Source organism: Colius striatus, chromosome 1 (genome assembly GCF_028858725.1).
Source record: "Colius striatus isolate bColStr4 chromosome 1, bColStr4.1.hap1, whole genome shotgun sequence".
NCBI classification, from domain to species: domain Eukaryota; kingdom Metazoa; phylum Chordata; class Aves; order Coliiformes; family Coliidae; genus Colius; species Colius striatus.
The window spans coordinates 64,731,360-64,755,844 of NC_084759.1; the positions used below are offsets into that span (position 1 = coordinate 64,731,360).

At 40.9% G+C, this 24,485-nt stretch overlaps 2 protein-coding genes across 2 annotated transcripts in view; one reads left to right on the plus strand and one right to left on the minus strand.

Annotated features, from left to right (window-relative positions):
* The first annotated feature begins 1,338 nt into the window (after positions 1-1,338).
* On the plus strand, positions 1,339-12,657 carry MFSD9 (major facilitator superfamily domain containing 9). The gene is made up of 6 exons (XM_061997463.1): positions 1,339-1,513; positions 5,044-5,131; positions 6,547-6,590; positions 7,859-7,988; positions 10,341-10,550; positions 11,079-12,657. Exons 1-6 carry the CDS (start codon positions 1,358-1,360, stop codon positions 11,867-11,869), a joined length of 1,419 nt encoding a protein of 472 aa, XP_061853447.1. The 5' UTR covers positions 1,339-1,357; the 3' UTR covers positions 11,870-12,657.
* The window catches only part of SLC9A2 (solute carrier family 9 member A2), a 43,960-nt gene continuing 27,722 nt past the window's right edge, over positions 8,248-24,485 (minus strand). The window contains exons 11-12 of the mRNA XM_061997449.1: positions 23,148-23,238; positions 8,248-21,053 (exon numbers count right to left, since the gene is read on the minus strand). Of these exons, the coding sequence (XP_061853433.1) occupies positions 20,683-21,053; positions 23,148-23,238 (462 nt within the window). The 3' untranslated portion in view covers positions 8,248-20,682. The remainder of the gene's footprint in view (positions 21,054-23,147; positions 23,239-24,485) is intronic.

Below are 24,485 nucleotides of genomic sequence, written 5' to 3' on the forward strand. Positions count from 1 at the left end.
CATTTGAAAAATGCAGAATTGCTAACTCTGCTTCTGAGACTTATAGCAGAGATTGACATTTACATAGACTCTCAAAAATTTCACTTGGGCTCTATGTCTGCAAAAAAGTCAACTTATTTTATACCCCAGGAACAATACCTAATCCCTTGTAACATTTTTTAATCATCTATCTCTTTAATAGTTTCTTCTGATAATTCTTCAGGCTTTTTTTGGAGCTTAGTTAGGCTAAGCTTTGCCTTGGTATCTTACAAACAAGCTATGTATCTAAGAATATATCTGGCTTTGGCTTTGGGTTGTTTTTGGGGGAAGCTGGCATTAATTCCTCATAACCTTAAGGACAACCACATTCTCTCTCCACTTATGTGACCTAAGCCTGTTGAAGATCCTTGATCCTGTGGTATTTATTTCTTCTGAAAACATGAAGATAGAACTGTTGTCAGCTATTGGACTGACAATTCTCAAACTTTATCAGCTAGTGTTCATTTTTAAAATTTAGAAGTCATCAAGCTGCTTCTGATAGAAACAAGTTAAAGCATATCCTCTTCCCTTGTGAATTTGAGGGAGTTTGTAAGTATTTAAAACAGCAATCTTTTCATTGATTTCTAGTCTGGCAGTCAAATAAATTCCCTCTGCTTCAAACATAAAGGTATTTTGCATGTAACACTTGCTTCCACCTGTGCATTTCAGATTTAAAAATGCCATTTTACTTCTTTGGATGTAAATATGTTATAGCATTAACATCCATCCAGAATTTCAGCTATCCCCATATGTGCTAGTCAGAAGCAAAGATGCTCTTCTTCCCTGGCTCAGCACCACAATCACAAGCCACATTAACAAAGCAGGAGAACACTGCCATCACAGAAACTTGACGGAAGCAAGTGAGAGGGCCAAATAAGAGCAGTATTGGTGGGACACTGTCACTTTTCACCATGAAGAAGGCAGGCTCGGAGGTGTACAGGTTCAGAAGTCATCTTCCTACAGTAGCCAAGAGAAAAGTGCAGGGCACACTCTGTTACCACGCTCCTATAGAATATTTCTGCCTCCAAAAAACCCTCTTCCTGCTTTCCTTTGAGCCCCTGGGCCTGAGCCGACAGGTTGCAAAACTCCCCACATGCTAACACGCAAGAGGTGGGAAGGGCAGGGCAAAGTCCCACAGTACGGGGCAGAGGAGGTTGGCAGAGATCCCGCCTGACTCCGAAGCCTGCAGGGATCCTTATTGCTCCGTCTCCTCGCCTGCAAGAAAAACAAAAGCAGCGGCAGAAAGACGGCGCTGGCTAACGGAAACAGAACTCCATAGCTAGGCCCTGCTCGCTTCCCCCGCCGCCTTCACGCTGCCGCCGCGCCGCCGGCACTGCGCATGCCCAGAGCCGCCGCGCCACCGGCTGCCCCGTGGCGCGGGACTGCTGTTGGCCGGATGGAGGAAGAAGAGGAGGAGGATGGAGGCCGAAGAGCCGATGCGAAATCAGCGGCGTCCGGCCGCTTCGTGCGGTGCCTTTACGCGGTGGGCTTCCTGGTAAGCGGGGAGGCGGGGTGCGGCAGCGGCGGGGCGCTCCCGGCGCGGCCTGGGCTTGAGGAGGGAAGTCTTCCGATCACCTCTGCGGCCTCAGCAGCTGCCGGAGGAGCCGTGCTCCAGGCGGGACGGCACCCACCGCCGCCTCCGGAGCCCATCGGGATTGTCAGGAGATGCTGCAAAGCCCGAGCTCAAGCAGGCACCCCCCACCACACACAACCCCCCACTTTCAGACCGCTATCTTTTACTGCTGCCTGGGTGAGCCACGGGGCACCGGTCCCGGCTCGTAGCAGCCCTTCGCCTTTGCACACTAGAAGTTGTTGCTGATGTAACCAGATCATAGGAGATAGACTAAAATAGTGCGTACTAGGTGCAGATGTGCAGGTGCTTTGTAGTAAGAACTAAGATGGTACTGATAAAAATAAACATGCAGGGACTCTGGACTGACACCCTGACCTCATAAAGGATGTCCTGGAATAATAACGTTGCTCAGCTTGAGGGGGAAAGACCATTATCAACATGTGGATGAGGTGGGCCCTGTCACTTTATATGCATGGCTTGGTACAGCCGTACTCTGACTATCGTGAACAGCTTGATGAGGTGAACCTAGTTACTTTTATGTGTATGGCCTGTTAACAGCTGTGTTCTTGAAGAAGGATCAGAGACTGACAAGGACTGAGCCCTGTCAGGTGCTAAAGGATGGCCGATAGTGTACTCAGTATACATTCCAAGCTGAGAACTCACTAAATAGAATAACAATATGTGTTGTATAAGATTTTGTGTAAGTACAGTGCAGGATATACTGCTGAGGGTGCTGGCTTTGTGGAGCTACCCCCAAGCACCCATCTCTGCTGTGCAGACACGAAATAAAGTGGTGTCTCAACACTGTGAAGATCGGCTTATTGCACACCAGGCACAAATCCACATTTTGTACAACACTGGGCTTAGGGGTACATCACTTCAATTGCTTTCCTTTTTTTAGAGTTTGTAGCAATAGTGGTTTGTAGCAGCCGTATTGTTTTATCCATGCGAACAGTCAGGATACAAGGGTATTACGTTTATCTTCTAAATGCAATGGAATAGCACAGCACCCTTAAAGCTAAGTCTTGCCTTGTGCTTTTCCTCATTTCTTTGAAATACCAGTGGTTGGTGTAAAGTAGAAAAAAAATTAGGATCTATACATTTTTCTTCTAGAAAATAAGCCCCTTACTGAAAAACATAGTGTATAGACTTTAAAGAAAGTTTGTATTTTGTAGTGATTCATGAGCCTCGGGAAAATGCCATTTAATTAACATGAACTTAAAAGGGGTAACTTGGAAAATTAATACAAAATGAGTAGAAATTTGCACTGTGAATTGTAGATATATTCACTTTCATACCTTTAGGTTGAACAGTAGAAACAGTCTGATGGATCCAGGAGCAAATAGTCTAGGAAAAGGTGTGTTAGAACAAGCTTTGCTTCTTAATTCATCACGTGTCTGCACCTCTATAATACCTTGCTGACCTGGAGCATGGGGTACACACTGAAATCATCAAAGAAGTGAGTATCCTTTTAGAAAGTGTAGAGTATGGTGAAATATCATAATAAAGAGCTCCTGTTGGTGATGCAAGCTTCCTGTAACCAAGCAAATACAGTGTAGTTATCACTTGACATAAGAAATTGTAGGTGAAGTGAGAAACAATTGCCTGTCAGAGGGCAGAGGGTAATGGGTCTTGCTCTACCTAGATGCCTGTGACAAGTCCAGTGCTGACAGTATAATCTGAGGTGATTTTTAATGGTTCTATCAATGGCCAGGTCAAGATCATTGAACCTCTCTTCAGATTTGCAGATGACTGCTAAGTAGAGACTGCAGTTTAGGAGGACCTAGACAGGCTGAATGAATGAGCTGACAGGAGCCCCATGAAACTCATCAAGGACTACTGCCAAGTACTGCACAGGGGAAGGAAGAATCCCTTCCATAGATAAAGCTGGGGAACAGCTTTGCTGGTAAGGCCCTGATGGGAAGTGAGCTGAACATTGCTCACCAGTGTGTCCTGGGGAAGAGGTGACTAGCAGCATCCTGGGCTATATGAATGGGGAAGCAAGCAATCCTCCCTCACTCGGCGCTCATGAGGCTGCATCTAAAATAGCATGCCTGGGTTGGAATGAGTGCCCTGGAAGGCCACTAGGATAGTTGTCAGGGTGGAACAACCCCTTGAGGAGGCTGAGAGGAGTCTAGCAGCTGCTATTCTGTTGCCTGCAAGGAGCTTAATAGGAAGCTGTGGTGCTACAATCATGCGTGATGGGAGAAAGAAGGTCTTATTTCCAGTCAGAACTTCTGGTTTCAATTTAAGGAAAGTGTTTTTCGCTGTGAGGACAGTCAAGCAGAGGATAGGTTGCCAGACAGATTGTGCAGTCTCCATCCTTGGAGTTAAGCTTAGAGCTGGCCCTTACTGTGAGCAGAAAACTGGACTAGAGACCTTCTGAAGTCCCTTCCAAGTGAATTATTACCCATGGTTGTGCATACGAGTGCTTGGAATAGCTTATTGAGCTCTAAGATTATGTTATTGAAGATGTTTGTAAATCACATGGGCTGTTTGCTCATCCTAAGGTATTTAATAATGTTTCTAGTCTAAGTCTCAATTTTAGTCATCAAAAGATACTTAATGACAGACTCTGAGAATTTACTTAGTGGTACACATTGCTACAGTTATTCTGCCTTTGGGCATACACTGAGTGTCGTGTCTAGTTCAGCTCATGCAGTCACAGATCAAAGGTGATCTTACTCCAACTGATCTCTGCTGTAAGGTTCTGCTCTGATGTAGGACAGTGTATGCTGTGCCAGGAGCACACAGCAAAAGAACTACTTGGTCACTGTAGTTAGCTTAACAAAAGATAAAACACTAAAAAGAATGAGTAGGAGCCCCTTCTACTGTTCATGATGAGCAGTGTCCTTTGCCCTCCTCTTAAAAAAAAGTGTTACACATATGATTTGTTTTTTTCTTTCTTTTTTTTCCATGTTTTTGTCTTTTTACTATGTTTCTTAAGTTTTAGAGAAAGGCAGTCTGTAGGTAGATTTAGATCTGCCATGGCTTCTTCCACATTATGTTTGAGAGTTAAAGTTCTCTAGGTATTACAAAAATAAGCTCTCTTTGGACAAGTAAAAAGTACTTGGTGACTGAAATTACAGAGCACTTTTAATTCGGAATACTAGTACCAAGTGTCCTCCTTGTTAAACAGATAAAGTTTAATATATATTAGAAGAAAATGTTTACATATGTATCATCAGAATTATTGTATCTGAATGGGGAAAGAGAATTGCTGTTGTCATAGTTTTAACTTTCAGTGTATGTGTTTTTGTAATTTTATACATACAGCATACATTGTAGAGGTTACAACATACCACATTGGCCATGAAATTTATTTTTTTAATCTTGTATTGCTATGACAAATAATTTAACATTTGTAAAAAATATTGGCTGTTATTAAGCCAGGCCATTACCATCTTTGTGGAACTGACCTGCTATTAAAACTTTTCCTGCCTTCTTTTTAGGATTTATTTGGTGTGAGCATGGTTGTTCCTTTAATGAACCATCATATCAAATCTCTAGGAGCAAGTCATACAGTTGCTGGAATAATAGGTGAGTTGCAGTACATAACTAATGTAGCAGAATAAGATAATGTGAACTGGAATGTGCGTTACTACAAGTTAGGCAGGTAACATAATTCTTCCTTGCTAGTAGCATAATAAAAAGTAATGCCAAAATCCAAGAAAAACTTTAAGGGAAGCCATCCTGTGTAAGACCCAAAGATGTATCCAGTGTCCAACCTTGCATACTGACAGTAGCCAAAAGCAGGTGTTTGGGAAAGAACATTATTGGAAAGAACAAGGAAATCTTGCAGTAATGCTTGTACAGATGCTTTGCCAGCCTCCAAGAATTCACAGCTTGGCAACTTTGGGAGCCAGAGGAGTTGCTTTTAGTTTTAGTGTTCTTTACAGACTTTGCAAAGAGTAATTCTGCATCTGGTTCTACCAAGTCTTCCAGTGTCTATGATTGCTCCCAGTTTGATTAAATAGCTTGAAGGTATCTTTTGGCAAAATATTCAGCATCTTTAAGGGATGTTTACAAGTACATTCTGAAGATTTGGAATTTTATCTTAAAAAAACAAGTATGTTCTGTGGTTCTGAAATTCTTATTTATATTTTATGGTACCATTTATAGTTTGTAATGATACAAGTATGATATTCTTTATAGCTGCATGTGGTTGACATGATCTCTGTTATTCAGTTTATTACCTTGCTTTTTTATTTTGGATTAAATTTAGTACTTTTCTTGAAATACTTCTGGTTCTGTGCTGAGTTGGCAGAGTAGTATTTTAAGCAGCAATTCATAAAAAATGTTTTCCTTTCAAAAGTCTACTTTTATTTTTAACTTCAAAAGAAACTAGGTTTTGAGGGGTATTCTCTAGGTGGTCCTGCTCTGGCAGGGAGGTTGGACTGGATGATCTTTCGAGGTCCCTTCCAACCCTTAAGATTCTGTGGTTCTTATAACGAAAGAGACTGGCAGATGTTTTTCTCTCTTTCTCTTTGCTGCTTCTCTTCTGTCACTACTAACTGCTGCTTAGCCTCCAAACTGAGAGAGAAGGGTCTGTGGTTTCCTTAGGGCTTCTGTTGTGCCTTGTAATAAGTTGAAGTGCAAGTGGTAAGTAATTAGTGCCTCCCAGTAATAAAATCTTCTCCTGATTCTGAGAAAGCAATTCTAAATGCCAAGGTCAGTTTTGTTTAATAGACCATACAAAGCAACATCCTTCTACATTACATAGTTTTCAGCACTTGCTTTTGTCATGCCTGAAACTCTTTCCTTGATTATTCTGATTTCCTTGATTTCCTTGATTATGCTAAACTCCACCCTTCCTTTGTCCTGCTCTCTCTTTCTTTCTTCTAGTAAATTCTTCACAGAATTTCTCTCATATTTCCTTATTTAAAGTTTTCTTTAGCCTTTCTTTTTAAATTAAGTTTAATTTTTAACATTGATATTTTACTTCTTTGTTTTAGGATCTCTGTATGGTATAATGCAACTATTTTCCAGCACATTTGTGGTGAGTTCTAGCACTGCATTCCTGAGTATGTTGTTATTTCTATGGATTTTAGGGGGAAAGAGGATAAGGTTAATAATAAGTGTTTCTTGACATTTTGAAAATGTTTGTAGTGTTCATATAAGCATTTCTCGTTGGAGGATACAGTTTTTAGTTTGCATGGAAAATGTTTTGTTTGATTTATAGGGAATCACCAGACTTTTCAGAACTGAACAGAATACTGTCTTTAGACAAAAACTAGAGTGCAGATTTGGGCTCAAATACATTACTGAGCACATCATGGTCACATAAGGTTCTCTTCAGTATTGACAGTAGTAAAGCAGTTTCCCTCAGTGCAGCAGCCTGTCTAAAAAGCAGACTCACAAGTCAGCTTGTTATCTAGAGTTTGCTTTCTCTGCTTAATGAGCAGTGCCTTCTGATTTGCCATATGACCTAAATTCATGCATTACATCTTTGAGGTTTTTTTGGTTTGTTTTCTATTAACTTTTGATTTTTTTACATCCTAATCTAATCAGGAGTGCAAAGACTAAACCTTTTGAATGCATGCTTTACCTATCAATACCTTAGATGCATATTATTTAGCCAGGAGCACCTTTAATATTACCCTTGTACTTCCTAGCTTTCAAAAGAGTGTCTCATGAACAACCTGTTTGAGAGTTTGTTATGCAAGCCACACATGATAATTTGATTCTACAGTCTTGTGGCATTTGCTTTGAACTGCAAGACCATTGCCTACCTTCTTAAAAACCTACTTGTTTTTCAGAATCAAGGTGATTTATAAACACACTACATGGAAGTTTACTGTTCGCCCTTCTCATAACTATTTCCTACTTGTTTGCACTCAGATGACAAACTCATAACTGAGGTCATTCCTTTTAGGATGCTTAACAAGTATCCGGTACATAGCAACCATTGATGCAAACAAATATTTGTGATTGGTTGTGATAACATTATCAGAGGGCTCATATTACTAAAATTTCATGGAGTTTGTTGCAGGAATCTCTTTTTGAAGAGGCTGATTTATTTTTTAAAAACCCGTATGCATGACATTAAATGGAATCATAGTTTCAGCAGGTGTACAGCTGGCAGGGCAGAACTCTGCTCGTGACTTCCACATTTTGAGCACTTATGAATGTTATGTAATAAGCTTATTAAGCCTTCATTGATAGTCCTTTGATCTCTTTCCTCAGTTGAATTTAGAAGTACTGATTGTTCTCTGTACACAGTTAAATGTTATAAAAAGCTAATCTTAATTTCCTGCTTTGTGCAAGGGCTGCTGGAGTGATATAGTAGGAAGACGGTATTCCTTGCTTGCTTGTATTCTTCTCAGTGCACTGGGCTACTTCCTTCTTGGAATATCCACCACTGTGTACCTGTTTGCCATTTCTAGAGTCCCTGTAGGTGAGTAAAAAGTTGGGATTTTGTGGTTTAAATTCTCTGTAGTCTTATCTTGAGAAATTGCTACTAGAGAGATCATGGTCTCTGAATGGCTACATGTCCTGGTTTAGGCCCATCAGGGAACAAAGACCAGCCTAGAGTACCGAAGAGGCTGAGAATTGCTCAAGGGCAGGCAGAGCTTAATTGCCACTTAAGGTTCAGGACAAAACAGACCAGGCCACTCAGTCTGGGGAAGAAAACAGAAAAATAATTTAATGCAACATCAACTAAAACATACCCCCAAAAACCCAAAACATAACCAAAATGAAACAACACAGAGTAATACATCAATGAAGAGTCCAACCAGCCTTTTTAAGAACACCTTCTTGCCACGCCTCCCCTCTTCCCAGGCTCAGAGCCCTGATCCCAGTGTTTTTACCCTGTCTCCCCCTGAACGGTTCCGAGGGGCAGGCAGTGGGGGTTTCAGTTAGTCTGTTCCCAATAGCTTCTGCCGTTTGTCCCTCCTCAGGACAGGTGAACTCCACACCAGTCCTCCCTGCAAGTCCGTGGGGTAGCTCACACACATGGCAGCCCTGCACGGGCTGCTCCGACGCGCACTTATTCCAAAGGCTGCAGCTCCTCTCTGCCTCTCGTGTGGGGCTGCTCTGCAGCTCACAGGCTCTCCAACACGGCCTGGGCCATGGCCGTCTCCCCACACAGTCCCTCGCCCGTCCGGGCTCACTCACATGGAGCTGCTGGTAACTCTCGGTCCTGCCACGGATCTCCATAGGTTGCAGGGGCACAGCTTGCATTCTCGCCACGGCTTGCAGAGCGAGTCTCTGGTCTATTGCTTCTCCTTCCTTCCTCCTTCTCTGGCTGAAGGGTCCGCGTGGTCACCTCCATCTTGTATCAGTCTTACACCTCCTGCCTCGCATTTCAAATTCCCATCCCTAAATAGTGATCGCAGAGGCGCCAGATTGGCCCAGCCGGGCTGGAGGTGGGTCTGAACCCAGGAGCCGGGGGGAGAGTCCTCAAACTCTTTACCGGGTCTTCACTGCAACCCGCTCCCCCTGTTACTAAGCCAAAAGCTGCTCCTTGCTAAACCAGAACACTACATGGCATTATCACCCAGCAGCACCAGCTGAACCTTAGTGACGGAAAAATTTCAACAAAGCATAGAGTTGTTTTGGTTAGAAAAAAAATTAAGATCAAGTCCAACCATTAACCTCACACTGCCAAGCCCACCACTAAACTATGTCCCTCAGTACCTCATCTTCATGTCTTTTAAATATCTCCAATCTAAACCTCCCCTGGTGCAACTTGAGGCGTTTTCCTCTTGTCCTATTGCTCGTTACTTGGGACAAAAGATTGACCTCCACCTCATTACAACCTCTTTTTATGTAGTTGTGCAGAGCAATCTTGTCTCTCCTCAGCCTCCTCCAAACTAAACATCCCCAGCTCCCTCAGCCTCTCCTCATAATACTTGTTCTCCAGACCCTTCACCAGCTTCATTGTCTGTTTCCTGGACACGCTTCAGCACCTCAATGTCCTTCTTGTCGTGAGGGGCCCAGAACTGGACACAATATTCAAGGTGCGGCCTCACCAGGGCTGAGTACAGGGAAACAATCACTTCCCTGCTCCTGCTGGTCCCTCTGTTTCTGATACAGTCCAGGATGCCATTGGCCTTCTTGGCCACCTGGGCACACTGCTGGCTCATGTTCAGCCAGCTGTCAGTCAACACTCCTAGGTCCTTTTCCTCTGGGCAGCTTTCCAGCCACACATGCCCCACCTGTGGGTTGTTGTGGCCCAAGTGCAGGACTCGACGCCTGGCCTTGTTGAACCTCATACAATTGGCCTCAGCTCATTGAGCCAGCCTGGCCAGAGGGAAAATAAAAGATTGCATTATTAGTATACCTACAATATGCTTACCTTTCTGTGTTCTTTTTTTGTCACTCTCCAGTTTCCTGTGTTATTTTGGTGTGTTAGAATCCTGGAAATCTTCATACTCAGCAAAGTTGGTACAGAGCTATGTTCGTAAACAGACAAGTCATTCCTACTCCACCATCACCCACCGATAATTTCCTATTTTAGTGACTATTCTATTGCTAGTGTGCTTCAGCACTCAACTTGGTTACTTGTCCTTTTCAGCAAGAGGATCCCTTCAACAATAATTTTGATTCCTAGGTCCAAATCCTTAAACAGCTGTGATGATAGTCATTGTCCAATGTGCTGCATGACTCTAACATTAAAGAATTTGTGGTTTTATGGAATCTTAAAAATAGATTTTGAACATTGATATTTCACATAACTTCTGTCATTTTAAATCTTTTGGACTGAGCAATAGATGTTTATTACTTTGTTTATATTATGTTGCAGGTATTTTCAAACACACTCTCTCCATCTCCAAGGCTCTGCTGTCTGACTTGGTTTCTGAGAGAGACCGTCCTTTAGTAATGGGACGCTTCAACGCAGCCTCTGGTGTGGGCTTCATTCTGGGACCTGTTGTTGGAGGCTACCTCACAGAGCTGGAAGATGGCTTCTATCGAACGTCCTTCATCTGTGCCTCCATCTTCCTTCTGAACGCTGGTGAGTTGTGTGTCGTATTTCATATCTTGGATCCTTTCATTCCTCACTTTTGTGGTTTTCTGTCGTTTGTAATCCCTTGAACTCATGGTGTGTTTATCATCTGTGACATGTGCTATATACCATTCAGCACACCCTTTGAATTTTAACCTGTATGGAAGGGCAGGAATTTGGAAACAACCTCCAGATGCTTCTCCTTTTTATTGTGTGGTTCACCTTTACGTTCAGACATGGAAATGGGAATTTTTCATGTGTCCAAAGACAAAGACTAGAAGTCAGAATTTTGGCTTTAGCCTTTAGATTTGCTTATGTGTTGTGAGTGTGTCACCTCAGCGTTGCCCTTCTTTGCTTTCACCACATTTAAAATCAAACTGATACTGTGAATAACACGAGACTTAATCTTTGTAATATTTTACACTGAGTTGATAGAGTCCTTTTTGATCTTTAAGTAAACTGTTGCAGTCAGACCAATGTCTTCCATGTAAAGTCAATGCAATGGAATGAAATCAACTAATTTCTTGATCTATATAGGTCTCGTCTGGATGTTACCCTGGAGCGAAGAAAACACTGGCAATGTGGAGCGTCAACAAGGCGAGAAAGAGAAAGGCAGTTTCTCAGCAAAAGCAGATGGTGACCTGTGCTTGAAATCAGCTGCTAATGGAGCTGTGGCAAACGACAGTCTTTTCCAGTCTCCGTGGATCCAAGCTGCAACAGTGCTGAAGAGGATTAAAGAAATTGCTTGCTCTGACCTGTGGGATATATTTTTAGTGCGATTGCTGATGTCTGTTGCCATACTGCTGTACTACAGCAATTTTAGTCTGGCCTTGGAGGAGAGATTTGGGGTGAAACCCTTGCTCACTGGCTACCTGTTGAGTTATAGCAGTGCACTCGGAGTCCTGGCTGGTTGTCTGCTTGGACCAATAACGAGACTCTATCAGCACAACACTTACAGAATTTTGTTGCACTCCAGCACTTTCACCTGCACGTTGATTCTCCTGTACGCATCAGCGCTGAGCATATGGATGGTCATTTTGTCTTCCACGTTCTTGGCCTTTTCAACTACCATAGGTCGTACTTGTATCATTGACCTCGAGTTGACCATTGGTGGGAACGAGGCCAGCGGTACGCTCCTGGGTGTTGGACAATCCGTGACATCAGTGGGACGTATAGTTGCTCCGCTTCTTTCTGGAATTGCTCAGGAGTTCAGTCCGTGTGGCCCTCCAAGCCTAGGGGTTGCACTAGCTTTAGTAGCTATTCTGATCATGAATGCCAACAAACAGAAATACTGTAGCCAGGGAGATGTTAAGTTAAAAAATCAATAGCTGACAACTGGGATCGCGTAGGTGCATCTTACAAGAGAGGCAAAATGAATCAACCTCCGGTGCTGCTTTCACCTGATGTACAATAGTAACAGAGTCTGCAGAGAACACAGCACATTTACATGGAGGCAAGTACATACAAATATTTCTGCTGCAGGGATGTTAACTCTAGAGAAATGTTATTCTAAGTGGTACCACTAGAACTCTTCTGAGAAGGACAGGTGTTGCTGTATAGTACCGGCTGGGATTTTTTATGGATTTGTAACTTTTTTTGGTGGGGAAAAATAAATGACATGAAGTATGCAAACCCTGCTTGTAGCTCACATTTGAAACAGTATTTAGATTGAGGGATTGTTAAAAGGCAAAAATTGATTCTTATTGTTTGATCAGAAGTGAATCTTTGTTACTTAATCAGAAGGAGACTTTGCAATATAGCTCGTTAGTCTTAATTCTGTATGCTGTGGTGTGCTGCCATTTGTGTTCTGTGACAATAACTTAATTAGCAGGGGATTAGTTTCTGTGATTTTTGTTAAGCATACTTTGTCTGCAAAACTTGCTGTGCAGAGATGAAGCACCTAGGGGCAGCCATCTGACCCCTGCTGATTCCTGTTTTTCCCCAGGTAATAGAATTGAGCATGTGCTAACATCATGTATTAGAAGGCCTAAAATGGACAGTTTTAGAATAATGAGGGGGGAGTCATTCAATGTAAGCTTCATTCCAACTTGAGCTGGTGGTTTCTGTTCAGTAATAACTTCTACTGAGCATCTTTATAATAAATTATTTATTAATACTTCTTGTGCGGGTTTTCTACCTTCATTTGAAAAATAAATTTGCTTCTTAATTCTTTTAAATGGCTGTTAAAGGTGCGTTGGAGCAACTAACAGTAGTCCATGGATCTGGATTAATGCATACTCTCTCATCTCTGGAGGCATAAATGGCACTTCAGTGACAAGAGAGAAAACTGTTTATTTGTTGGTATTTTAGTCTTCATTTTTCTGCACTGCTTAACTAACAAGAGGTTACTCTCAGAGCTATCCTGAGAGCTGTAGCACTCTCCTGTGCTATTTACTGTTAAAGCTTATATTACGTGCCAGTCACCACTGGTTGCATTTCATTTGAAACATACAAAAATATGTATTTTGCACTGATAACATTCCATGTTCTTCTTCTAGTATTACTTGATGAAAGTACACAGTCAACTACGTGTAATTGTTGGACTTTTGGGTTTGGGTATTTTTTGTATTAAACCAATTTAATTATCTCCTTGAATACATCCATGCAAATAGTGTTGCTGGTTTAGGAGGTCATAGATGGTGTTTTTCTGCTTTTTTTTTTCCTTTTTGACCTTTTCCAGTGCCTGCTATCATTGAAATCCTTGTTGAAACCTCAGTGATTCCAGTGGGAGTAGCACTGTGGGAATACATGTAGAATTCTAAGTTGTTTTCATTTTATATATTGATAATAACATATGTGTATCTTCTGCTGCTATGATTTCAGTACATACCCTCAGAGTTTCCTTATTGTGATAATCTGTGTTTCCTTTCTCCTTAGGAACTCGAGGCATTTTCAAGTGTCTTATCTCCTCTTGTCTTGCATGGTAGATGCCCCAAAACATTCTTGCCCTAAATTGCCTATTTTCTTGTTTTTTTTTTTTTTTTAGCTAAAACCACCTTCTGTAACTAAGGGACTTCTGTTTTGCCACCTACAGCAAGGGGTGAAAGAAAAAGCTAGGAAAAAAACCCTCACAAATTTTTATATAAGAATGATTTGGTGGTTTTACTGTGCTCGTTGGTTATATGAGGTAACAGATGACATTTACTCTTCTAAGTTGTTGCAATGATTAAAGCTGAACTCTGTAACCATCATAAAGTTCAGCTTATACTGACATACTCAGCTGCTTGAGTATTGCTTTTCTGCTTATAAAAACTTCAAAACTTCACTGTTCTTGTTTAAACTTTCCAGGGAATATGTTGCAACTGATGTTACAGAAGGAAAAGCTTTTTCACTTGTACAATTGTATGATCTCTGAAGTGCTGCAGAAACATTTCTTAGTAAAGCCTCAGTTTCAGAAAAGTCACCCTCATTTTTTAATATTTTAAGGAATAGAAATAAAATGAAGTGACATTCCACATTTACCATTTTGTCACTGTGTTTTTTTCCCCTCTGATAAAATTATAGCATGAAACAGAGGTGTTCAAGTCAATGTGAAGTACAGATGCTTGTGGGGCTTTTTTCTTCAAGATATTCCTTAAAATGATCCTTTGAGTCTGCCTCCTTTTCACATAAAAGGTACAGGAGCCAAGGATTCAACCAAGAGGTGGCTTGACAGTGAATGGAAAAGAAGAAATAAAAGCAAATAGAGAACATAGCAGTTTCGAGGTGGAGTGCTTAAAGCTACTGTAGTGCCTGGAGACCATGCTTGGGTCTTCTGTGTTGTCTCTTAGTTGCCAATCCCATGCAAGTTCAGAGAGTGATGAGAGTGACATTTCTGGAGGTGAGGAGATGTGATTCTCCCTTTTAAATTGAGAGGAGCAGTTGCAGCTATTTCTGGCTTCAGTCTAGTGGGCTTTACTGAATTCCTCAGCAGTATTTGAATCCAATTGCAGTATCTGAAGACTGTAACAAAACAGAGAGCTGAATATGGACTAAAGAAAAAAGTTTCTGCTTGCAAACCACTGCAAATTAAGATTTTCCTCTTGCTTGCTGTTACTTCAGTTTTGAGTTGGTTTTCTTGGGCTTATAGGCAGGGTTTGGGTCTTTTTTGCTTTTTACCTTTTGAAATTTTCACTTTCAAGTAGGCAGTGACTACTTTTCTGACTTATGATCCACTAACGTTGAAGAGACTGTGTACATAATATAGCAATTTCTTTCTGTAAAATGGCTGCTAGCATATGGTAGGTACTGATTCTCTTGCTTCTAATTGCTGAAGCCCGTGTAAGATCTAGTCCATGTTGGTGCATGCTGCATACATTTGAAGAGATCCTTTATAAACATACCAGTTCTGCAGATTTTCAGTTTCTTGTCCCATTTTCTTTTCTCTGAATTTACTCACTGCAGAAACCATCATAGAGGTCAGTATCATTCTCACTTTCTGAGAAGAGGTTGATTATTGAGCAGATAATGCAGCAACAAAGCAAGACAAGTGTTGCTTGCTGAGTGATTGACTCATTACTTTAAGCACTGTTTAGGCTAGGAGTTGACCTGCTGGAGAGCAGCTCTGCAGAGAGAGACAACAGCAAACTAAACACGAGTCAGCAGTGTGCCCTTGTGGCCAAGAAGGCCAATAGCATCCTGGGGTGCATCAAGAAGAGTATGGCCACAAGACTGAAGTGAATTCTCCTCCCCCTGTACTCTGCCCTGGTGAGGCCTCATCTGGAGTCCTGTGTTCAGTTCTGGGCTTCCCAGCTCAACAGCGTTGGGGAATTTCTGGACAGAGTCCAGCACAGGGCCACCAAGATGATGAAGGGACTGGAACATCATTCTTGAGAGGACAAGGAGTAACAGGCACAAGCTGGAACACAGAATGTTCCACTTGAACATGAGGAGAAACTTCTTTCCTGAGAGGGTGAGGGAGCCCTGGCACAGACTGACCAGGGAAAGTGTGGGATCTCTTTCTCTGGAGGTTTTCCAACCCGCCTGGATGCATTCCCATGTGACCTGATATAGGTGGACCTGCTTTAGCAGGGGAGTTGGACTGGATGATCTCTAGAGCTCCCCTCCAAACCCTACTGTTCTGTGATTCTGTGATTCTGTGATTCCATAATACCATCACATTGTAGCTGATAAGAACCTCTGTTCAGGTGCTGCCAGCCACCATTTGGTTTTGGGTGCTGTGGAATACCCCACGATAAGTGATGCTTTATAGCTTGCCACTTTGGGATCTGAAAACCCAAGACTCAACTGTCCTGTTATTTCTGTAATTTGGAAGATTCAATCACAAAGAGCTGATTGTAAATTTTGTAAGGGAGGATACTGGAGACTGAACGTTGAGAATCAAATGATTTTTAGTGGAGCTCAGATTTCTTCTCATAAAAATGGAAGAGTTGGTAGAGCTTGTTTTAAAGGGAAGTCTTGAACAACTTCTGTGTTAGCTTACAAGAAAAAATTAAGCCAAGTCTAGTTGTTCTAAATCCTAAATTAGCATCAAATAATTCTTTTTGATGTATGCTATGTGATAGAGACTGTTTTTCCATTCTGTTAGATTTGTAATAAATAGGAGGTCTTAGATATCAAAAATAAATGAAATATACTGGGATATTTAAAATGCCTTTTCCTTTTTGTAGCAAAACATTGCTTTTGAAACAAATCCTGAGGCAACCAGGGTGCTCTTGTAACTCTCAAATCATAAATTTCAACCTGAGCACATTTCAGCTCATGAACCACTAAGAGTCACCTCAGCAGCCAGTGTAGCTACTGCTACACTGATAAAAAGGCTTCCAAAGCACCGTGCAGCAACCACATCAGGGTTTGCCAACTTGGGAGAGGAACAATGCTAACCCAGTCTCCCATCGTGTTGTCATTTTAGAAGGTCCACCTACCAGATGCAAAAAGAATTCTTCTGATGGGTGTGATTCTCAAGTGTCAGCACAGTATCCAAGATGGACAATTTTCAGCCTCAATTTTAACTCCCACATGCTAAGGTCCTTTTAACTGTTAAGAGGACAGTTAGGCTGACATGCCTTGTATTATTTTTAAGTAACTCCCCATGTAGCTGTCCATCTAATAAATAGGCCAAGAGGGAGATAAAATGACTTGAAAGTTGTAAGACTGCTTCCTCATGGTCCTCAAGCACAGTTGCAGGTTTATCTAGAAAGTGTCAGTTTTCTCATGATTTGTGAAAATGAGGGACAAAAATAGAGAACAGTTGGTCCTCCTATGCCTCCCAGATTTAAATAGCACCGGAATCAGGTAGTCCATGAATCCTCTCTCTATCGTGTCCTAAAGCAGTTCCTCCTTCACATGCTTGGACTTGATACCCCCTCCATCATGTCTTCTGGCCTAAGCCTCCAATCTACTGTTGGCCTGGCTGGGGCTGTGCATTGTGGATGCCATGTTTTAAGCATATTCACAAGCATATTTTTATAGCATTAGAGCCTTTGTAGTACAAGAAGCATTCCTCCAATTTTGGAAAAGATGACCAGCTGAAGCATTTCTTGCAGTGTTAGCCTTAAAATGTTGCTGGTGTCTGGAATGGGTGGACTTGGCATCTCTTGAAAAAGATACAGGGTGCAGTGTGTTTGCTCCCAGATACCCCAAGATACTTTTCATAACAGCGGGGATGTTATTTGGGCCAAATTTGTGTCTCTATGTAGCTTCGGGGGAGAGGGATATTCTCAAGCCTCAAATTGTTATGCAGCATGGTTTTCTTCTGTTGAACACCTGTGGTTTCAGTTGAGATTGCATTATACTTTAGTACCAAGTAGGATAGCCCTTAAAATTTTGCTCTCATGGCTAATTATTCTTTTTTACTCTTTCAAATACCTGCTTAAAAGAGACAACTGAGTGTCTATCTATCCTCTGGCCCTTGCTATCACAGAATCACAGAATGGTAGGGACTGGAAGTGACCTCTAAAGATCATCTAGTCCAACCCCCCTGTTAAAGCAGCTATACCTACTTTCTTATCCTATTTACTTTCAATTTGTAGTCATCTCTTCAACTGAAGGAGGAAAAAAATCTCAGAAAACCTTAATTCACAATGTAACATATATATTTTCCTACTGTCCCTATGACTGGACAACTGGGAATTGTGCTTCCTGACCAAGGCAGTAAAATATCAGTACTACGAAGTGTACTGGGAGGTCCATCTGGAAGAAAAAAAATACAAAATTGTATGTGGATTTGGCAAGTTTCCCAGTCATTGGTGATCTGGTTTCCCGAAGAAAAACAAAAACATGTCCCCAGTCAATACATGACTTTGCCCATCAGATGGTGCTCGAGCACAGATTTCTTGGGCCTTTCATTCTTCAGTCTATAATTCCCTTCAGTACAATAAAAGCAAAGTCTCCTTTGCAAGCTAAAGTTTGTCGGTCTTTTAGAAAGATCGAAATGTGCACTTGTTTTTTTTTTTACTTCTAGGAAAAAGAAAGGGATAGGAAAATGTAAACTTGTGACCCAGACCAGAGCAAAAGTTGAATGAGAAGGGCTATCTGCGACACAGCCTGTGTCACCTGCCGCTGTCATTGCTACTGGAAAGGAAAGGAAAGCAGTTCCCAGAGGTAACTAGGGTCTGACCTAGCAGTAGTAGGAAAGAGTGAAAGGAGCAGAAGTGAGGAAGAGAGCACTTGCAAGGAGATAGTCCCAGGAGATTTGTGATTCTGCTTCACAATGTAACCATGCTGGAGATCTGCCTTGATGCTTGTATTTCGGGGATCTCTACGTGCTTTGGAAAGGTAACAACACGCTATAGCACGCTTTGAAGCACCAAGAACTTAAGACAGTATTTCATAAAAAGTATTTCCCATTTGATGACAACACCCACTTTACGTACCAGTGATCTGAACATGCACTGTACTATTGGGCAACCAGCACAGTAGTACAGCTCCTGAAACCTGCATTCATTATTTAAAATCCTGCCACAAAAGAAATAACAAACATTTGAAATAAAGGCAGCTTTCCCCAGACACGAGTCAATTGCCTGGTCGTTACCAGCTGGTGAATGAAAAGACTCTGCAGGGAGTAAACTAAATGTCAATGTGCAACATTTCACGTTTATTTATTTATTTGGTCAGATTTCAGAAGGGCCTGACAGAATACACCTAAACAGTCTGATCTGCAAAGAGGATGTGGTTTCAAAACTGAAATCTAAGCTTGCAGCTTCTTTCTTATTCAAACATAATGCCAATAATGCAGTGACAGTGACTGAAAATTTTACTGATGAAACATATTTTCCTGTTGAAAGACAAATTAAATCTTGTTTTAAAAGCTTTCTGACTTGCTTTGAGCCCAGTTTTATTTCCAAACAGTAGATGATCATTAAAGAATACCTAAATCTTGCCCTCCACAAAATTATTTGTTGAGAATAGCTATGAACATTTGACTGAGATTTCTAGGGTTCACATAGTCAATCCCTCTGCAGCTTAAACCTGCAGCTTAAAATTTGTATTTGACACACAACAGAAACTTCCATAGCTGGAATAGAGGAAAAAAACCCTAAGACATGTGCCAATAAAAGAGTTTAGGAAGGTTTGGCATTTCAAATACATACAAGCAATAAAGATTTTGGAAAAGCTGTTAGAAGAAGGAAAGTCCTAAATCCCCATTTATAAAATTAATTTATCAATCCCACCCATGAACCCTTGAAAGAAGTCTACCCTGTGATTTTAAAAGGAAATTCTTATTTTTAATGGTTCTTTCAAAACAAGCTTAAATTAAAAAAAAAAAAATCATCTTATTGCCCACAGATTTAGAAATGTGCTAATGAAAATGAAAAGTCATGATTTCACAGTGTACATTCTTCAATTAAAGTTATCGATCTTGTAACAAGAAGAACAAAAATGATTTCTGCATCGTGCTGAAATGTGTATCTGTGCTAAAGCAAGCTCAAAACTTAAGACCAGTTAAGTGCAACAGAAAGTGCAAATTCCTGAGAGCTACAGTTGGGTATCATTTATTTTAATGCACCCTCCCTTCCCATATGCACTCAAACAGCAGCCACTTACACAAGTATGAAATCGTCTGTGGTTTTTATGGCTGTTGTTAAGGTGCACAGTGACTTCCACTGATTCCAGGGCACCGCTGTGCTACTTTCCTGTACAAAGAAATTAGATGGAACATTTTTGTTCCTTGAAGTGCATAGCTGAGACAAAGAAAAGATTATCTTTCCTCTTTTAAAGACAAAGAAACAAAAAGTAAATCAAGTTAACCAGGGTCATAAGCATGCATGAATCAGCTTTCTGTGAGTCTCAGTGGTCCCTGACTCAAACAGGAGACTGCTCGCTTTGTCTACGTGCAGCGCTCTGCAAGTATTCTACTGCTGGGTTTGCACTGCAACCAAGAAACTAAGGTGCAAAAAGCAATTTTGAATAAGAAAATTATTTATCCACTTTAAGTTTTCTCTTCTGCTGTCCTGCTGGGTGCTCTCAGCTCTTGTTGACATTTCCAAAAGTCAAGCTAATTCAGATTTCCTTTGGTGATCCTCAGTACCTTTCAAAGGTAACTTATTGCCAAAAGTTCAGAAAGTAAAAATTCAAGCTATTCAGGTCTTGTCTCAGTGGCAATTCCTTTCTATAAACTGTATTTGCAATTCTGCTCCTACAGTGTCTTCCTTCTCTTTGTTTCTGCATCACAGCTTTTCAAACAAACTGGACTTCAGGAATATATTTATTCTTCTTACAAAGTCTATATGATAGGTGCGTTGTGCAATTTTCAGTGTTACTCATATTAAAGCTTTGGTTAAAACAAGTATTATTTGATTATAAATAAAATCTGAAATGATACAAAATTTTTTAGAGAACCCATTCATCACCAGACTTTCAACAATGATAACTGGGTATTGAACGTGCACGACTTGCTTCCACAAGAGATGATGTGATAAGGCACATTTCATCCTATCTTAAGAGTGGAAATAATGTACTTAAAGCATTGCCATAAGTTATTTATAAAAGAGATTGGGTTTTGGTTTTTTTTCATATCATCAGCTTTGCAATAACTCCAGTATTTCCTTCACTTAGTTAACGGCATTGACTTCTCTTAGTGGTCAGATCCACAGTGAGTCTTGGTGTTTTCTTTAATGGATCCCATAGTCTGATCAGATAGTTTAGAATCCTAACTCGATATATCCATTGCTTACCACCAATAGTTCTCTTTTTGTAGTGTTCAGTACGGCTGGTTCTCAGGCTTGTTTCTCTGCCTTTCCCCTTGCGACGGCTGCCTAACTAACCGTGGTGGTGGCACAGGTCTTGCTGATCCGTGGTCTGCAGTCAGATCTTCCCTGCTCAAAGTGCCAAATCTTGGTCTCGTCAACAGTGGCTGCCTGAACCCAACGGATGGCTGAGGCAAGGCACTTTGCTCCTGCTGCTCTCCTTGTCCATCCGGGTTCCCATCAACTTCATTCTTCCACTCCACCCTAAACTCAGGTGGTGGCCTCTGCTGTCTCAGTCTCTGGTCTCTCAAGATTTTCCCTGCTCTGGGTCTTAGATTGAGCACCGTGGTAGCGGCATCCATTTCAGAGTCGCTGCTGTCACCTACTGTTTGTTGAAAACAGAATCAAAATTTTAGGTGAGGAATATTGCTGTTTCAGGAATATTCAAATAACATCACACCAATTACTAGCAGCCATAGAAGAAAGTTTTCCTCTGTTTCTTAAATTCAAAGCTTCCTGGTTAGACTCAGTAATAGACAGTTCACTGTGCCAGAACAGAGAATCTACTTGACTTAACAAACATCCCTTCCCTCAAAACTGGGATTTTTAGAAAGCCCTCACTCAGCTGCTCCTTAATCACCAAGTGCCCTCCTGTTTGAGTTAGCATTTTCCCCAGTTCTGGCTCTGGACATGAAAAAACCTGTTTCTCTCTGAGCTACTTGGGGTCTAGTCCCTCCTTATGCCCAAGCAGGATATAAAAATGACATTTCTCACCCTCATATACTATGAAATTTCATCTGAGCAGCATTTCCAGAACACATGCACAGGGGAAAAGAAACTTGACTTTGGAAAAGGAGCAACAATACTCCACCAAGCAAAGGATCTCTCAAGACCAATGTACAGATGAGAGGAAACATCCCCTCCTTAATATGCCTGAATGTAAGATATCAAAGAGAATCCACAGAGCAAATCTCATGGGTTGCAAGTTCTGCAGAATCCTTCAACCCCTCATAGTAGGGTAGAAAATAAAAGGAAAGCTGGCATAATCTTTCAGGGAAGGCTCTTAAATGACAACTATCAGGTAAACTGAGCTGGAAACTTTCTCTGTGTGTATGTGTGCATATATTTTCCCCAGCAGACTTCTTTTAAATTGATGAACATCTTCATCAAAACTTGCACAATTCAGTCATTTGATAGTCATCTTAACAATCACAAGTGCTTAAGATTTGTTCTTAGACTTAAGTCAGATATGATGCCTTAAATATATTAAAGCAAAGAACCATGTATTGTGCAACTATCATAGGAACAATTTTCATTAGTAAACTACATGTTATTTCTTTTAAAAAGGTGAAGAAAAGGTCAACAAAATATATCACCACAGAATTGTCCATTCACCCAGATAATGATATATCAAGGAAGGACTTCATCAGACTATGTTTGCAGGCTTTTTCCCCTCATAAATATGTCAAATAATATATTTTTTGACAATCAAATAATCTCGAGGCACATTTCCTCTTTAATTCTAGGTGACAGTAGGTGACCTCTGCAGACATAACTACATAATAAAAGGCATCCTACTTTCAGGAGAGCAAAGATGTAATTATTAACAGACAAAAATATGGTCTATTGCTAAAATTAATTTGGAAGAGTAGGAAACTAACTGGAGTGGGGATCAGAGCACTTTAGTGACTGTGAAGAGATTTAATCTTCCCAGCAAGAGATCTTGATAGCTGCTTGTCATCAAAGGAGATGCTCCTGAGCACGGTAATGCAACCAATAGTAACCAAAAGGGATATTTAGAATTGGGCAAGGTTTTCACATCAAATTCTTGTTTACCTCCGGACTTTTTATAGTTTTTAATTAGAATTCAAGAACTCCAATAAAAAACATTTATGAATTTAGGCAGAAAATAAATCTGACATTTGGGTTATAAACCACAGCACTTTGACAAGTTCTTCATGACAGGTATAAAATAGGCTTCACGTCCTCATTCTCCTCTCTGGTTTGGTTCTCAGAGCAATGTCCTCTACTCTGACTATAGTGAGAAAAGAAGACAAACAGACTCCTAATCCAAGAGAGAGGTCTGGACAGCATGGAATGTAGACTTGGAGAATGAGCCATGACAGTGTTTCTGGTGCAGAAGTGTTTCAGACTGCTGCTTGTTCACATGAGGACATACGCTGGGAGGACTATACCACCGCAGCATTTGAACTGAAGAAGCCATACAAGACTCTGCTGAGGCATTTCTCTACATTCAAATACCTGCTTTAGGACCCATCACCTTTAATGCTCTAAGATCTCTGCTAAATATCCTGCACCTAGAAATATGTTATGAATGAAGGCACGTGCACATAAAACATTTCATATTCATTTGAAAGTTTAAGATGTTGATTTCTCTGTGTCATTCCTGGAAAGCTTTCCTTTTATATAGGCAAAGTGACTCCAGAACAGTAAAAGACAGCATAAAATTCTTCATTACCTCTGGAAGATGTTTTATTTCTCACTCGTAGTTTCTCTGGGAGTTTAGTGTTTTTAGGAAGTGAAAGGAATCTTTTTGTATTTGCAGCAGCCTGCATGCAAAGAAATAAAACAAATGTTAAGTTACTGCATAATGTATGGTAAGACACACAACTGAATGGGTTTAGGTAGCCAAAGGGCTGGAGAGTAGTTTGGGATTAGCTAATATGTGATTTTTTAGCTCACATTCAATGCTGATTGCTGGCTGAGGTCTGTGTTAACTAAGGCAAGGACTGTGTACTCTCAAGCAGCTTAATAAAAAGAAAGTCTAGCAATATGCCCTCTGAGATCAAAGTTAATAAATGTATGCTTTCTAAACTCAATCTTACCTGTGCAGATTTTCCTAAAGAGGGCAAACACTGCAAGCATGGCATTGCTTCATGCAGCTCCACTTTCAAATCAAATGAGTCAGCTTCAAAAATTATGTTGAGACTGAAGCTCAGGCACAAGAACTAATCTGTTATTCTGATCCTGAAAGCGCTTTTTACATATAAATGACTTTATACAGTTGACTAGTCACACTGAAGTTGAAGGGGAAGTCAGGCACCAGCGTGATCATTTACCAGTTCATAAAATTCTTATTTTCCCAAGACTAAGTTTGAAAGGCCCTGGGAGCAGAGCACACCTCATACTTCCTGGAACATGAGAGGTACTTTCCAGGACAGGTTGGTGAGGTTTTTTTAAAATTCAAAAGTTTCTCAAGGGCATCCTTTCTTACATTTGTTACAAAGATTTTTTAAAGCCTTTACAGCCTAACAGTTCTCCTCTGCTTGTACCATTCATTGTCACACCCTCAAAGGGAATCTGAAAGGAAATTTATTTTCCATGAGAGATTTTTTTTCCTCCTTGCTGTGCTGCTCAGGACCACTATGCTTCCCTCTGTGGTGGATTTATCCAAGAACAACTACTTTTAAAATTATAGCCTGCACATCTTAAAAAGCCGTCAGACACTCTGTTTCTCTTCCTGCCCCAAAATGTCCTAATCCTGATGAGTCTTGTCATTATTCCACCTAGTAAATCATCTATTGGTGTGACAAAGACAATATATGTAACTCCAGCTGAGAGAATTAAAAATCATTCAAGAACAAGCTTATTGTCACAGTTAACATCACAGTAGCCCTGGTAATGATCGCAAATGAGATACAGAACTTATTGGAGACATTGTTCCAGCTTCAGCTGGTGAACGACAACTGTATCAATGAAGACAGCAGCCACCAAGAATTCCCATAATATGAAAACATGTATTTATAGTTCATGTATTTATGGTTCATTTCCCTAATACCTAAAAAGGGAAGGTGAT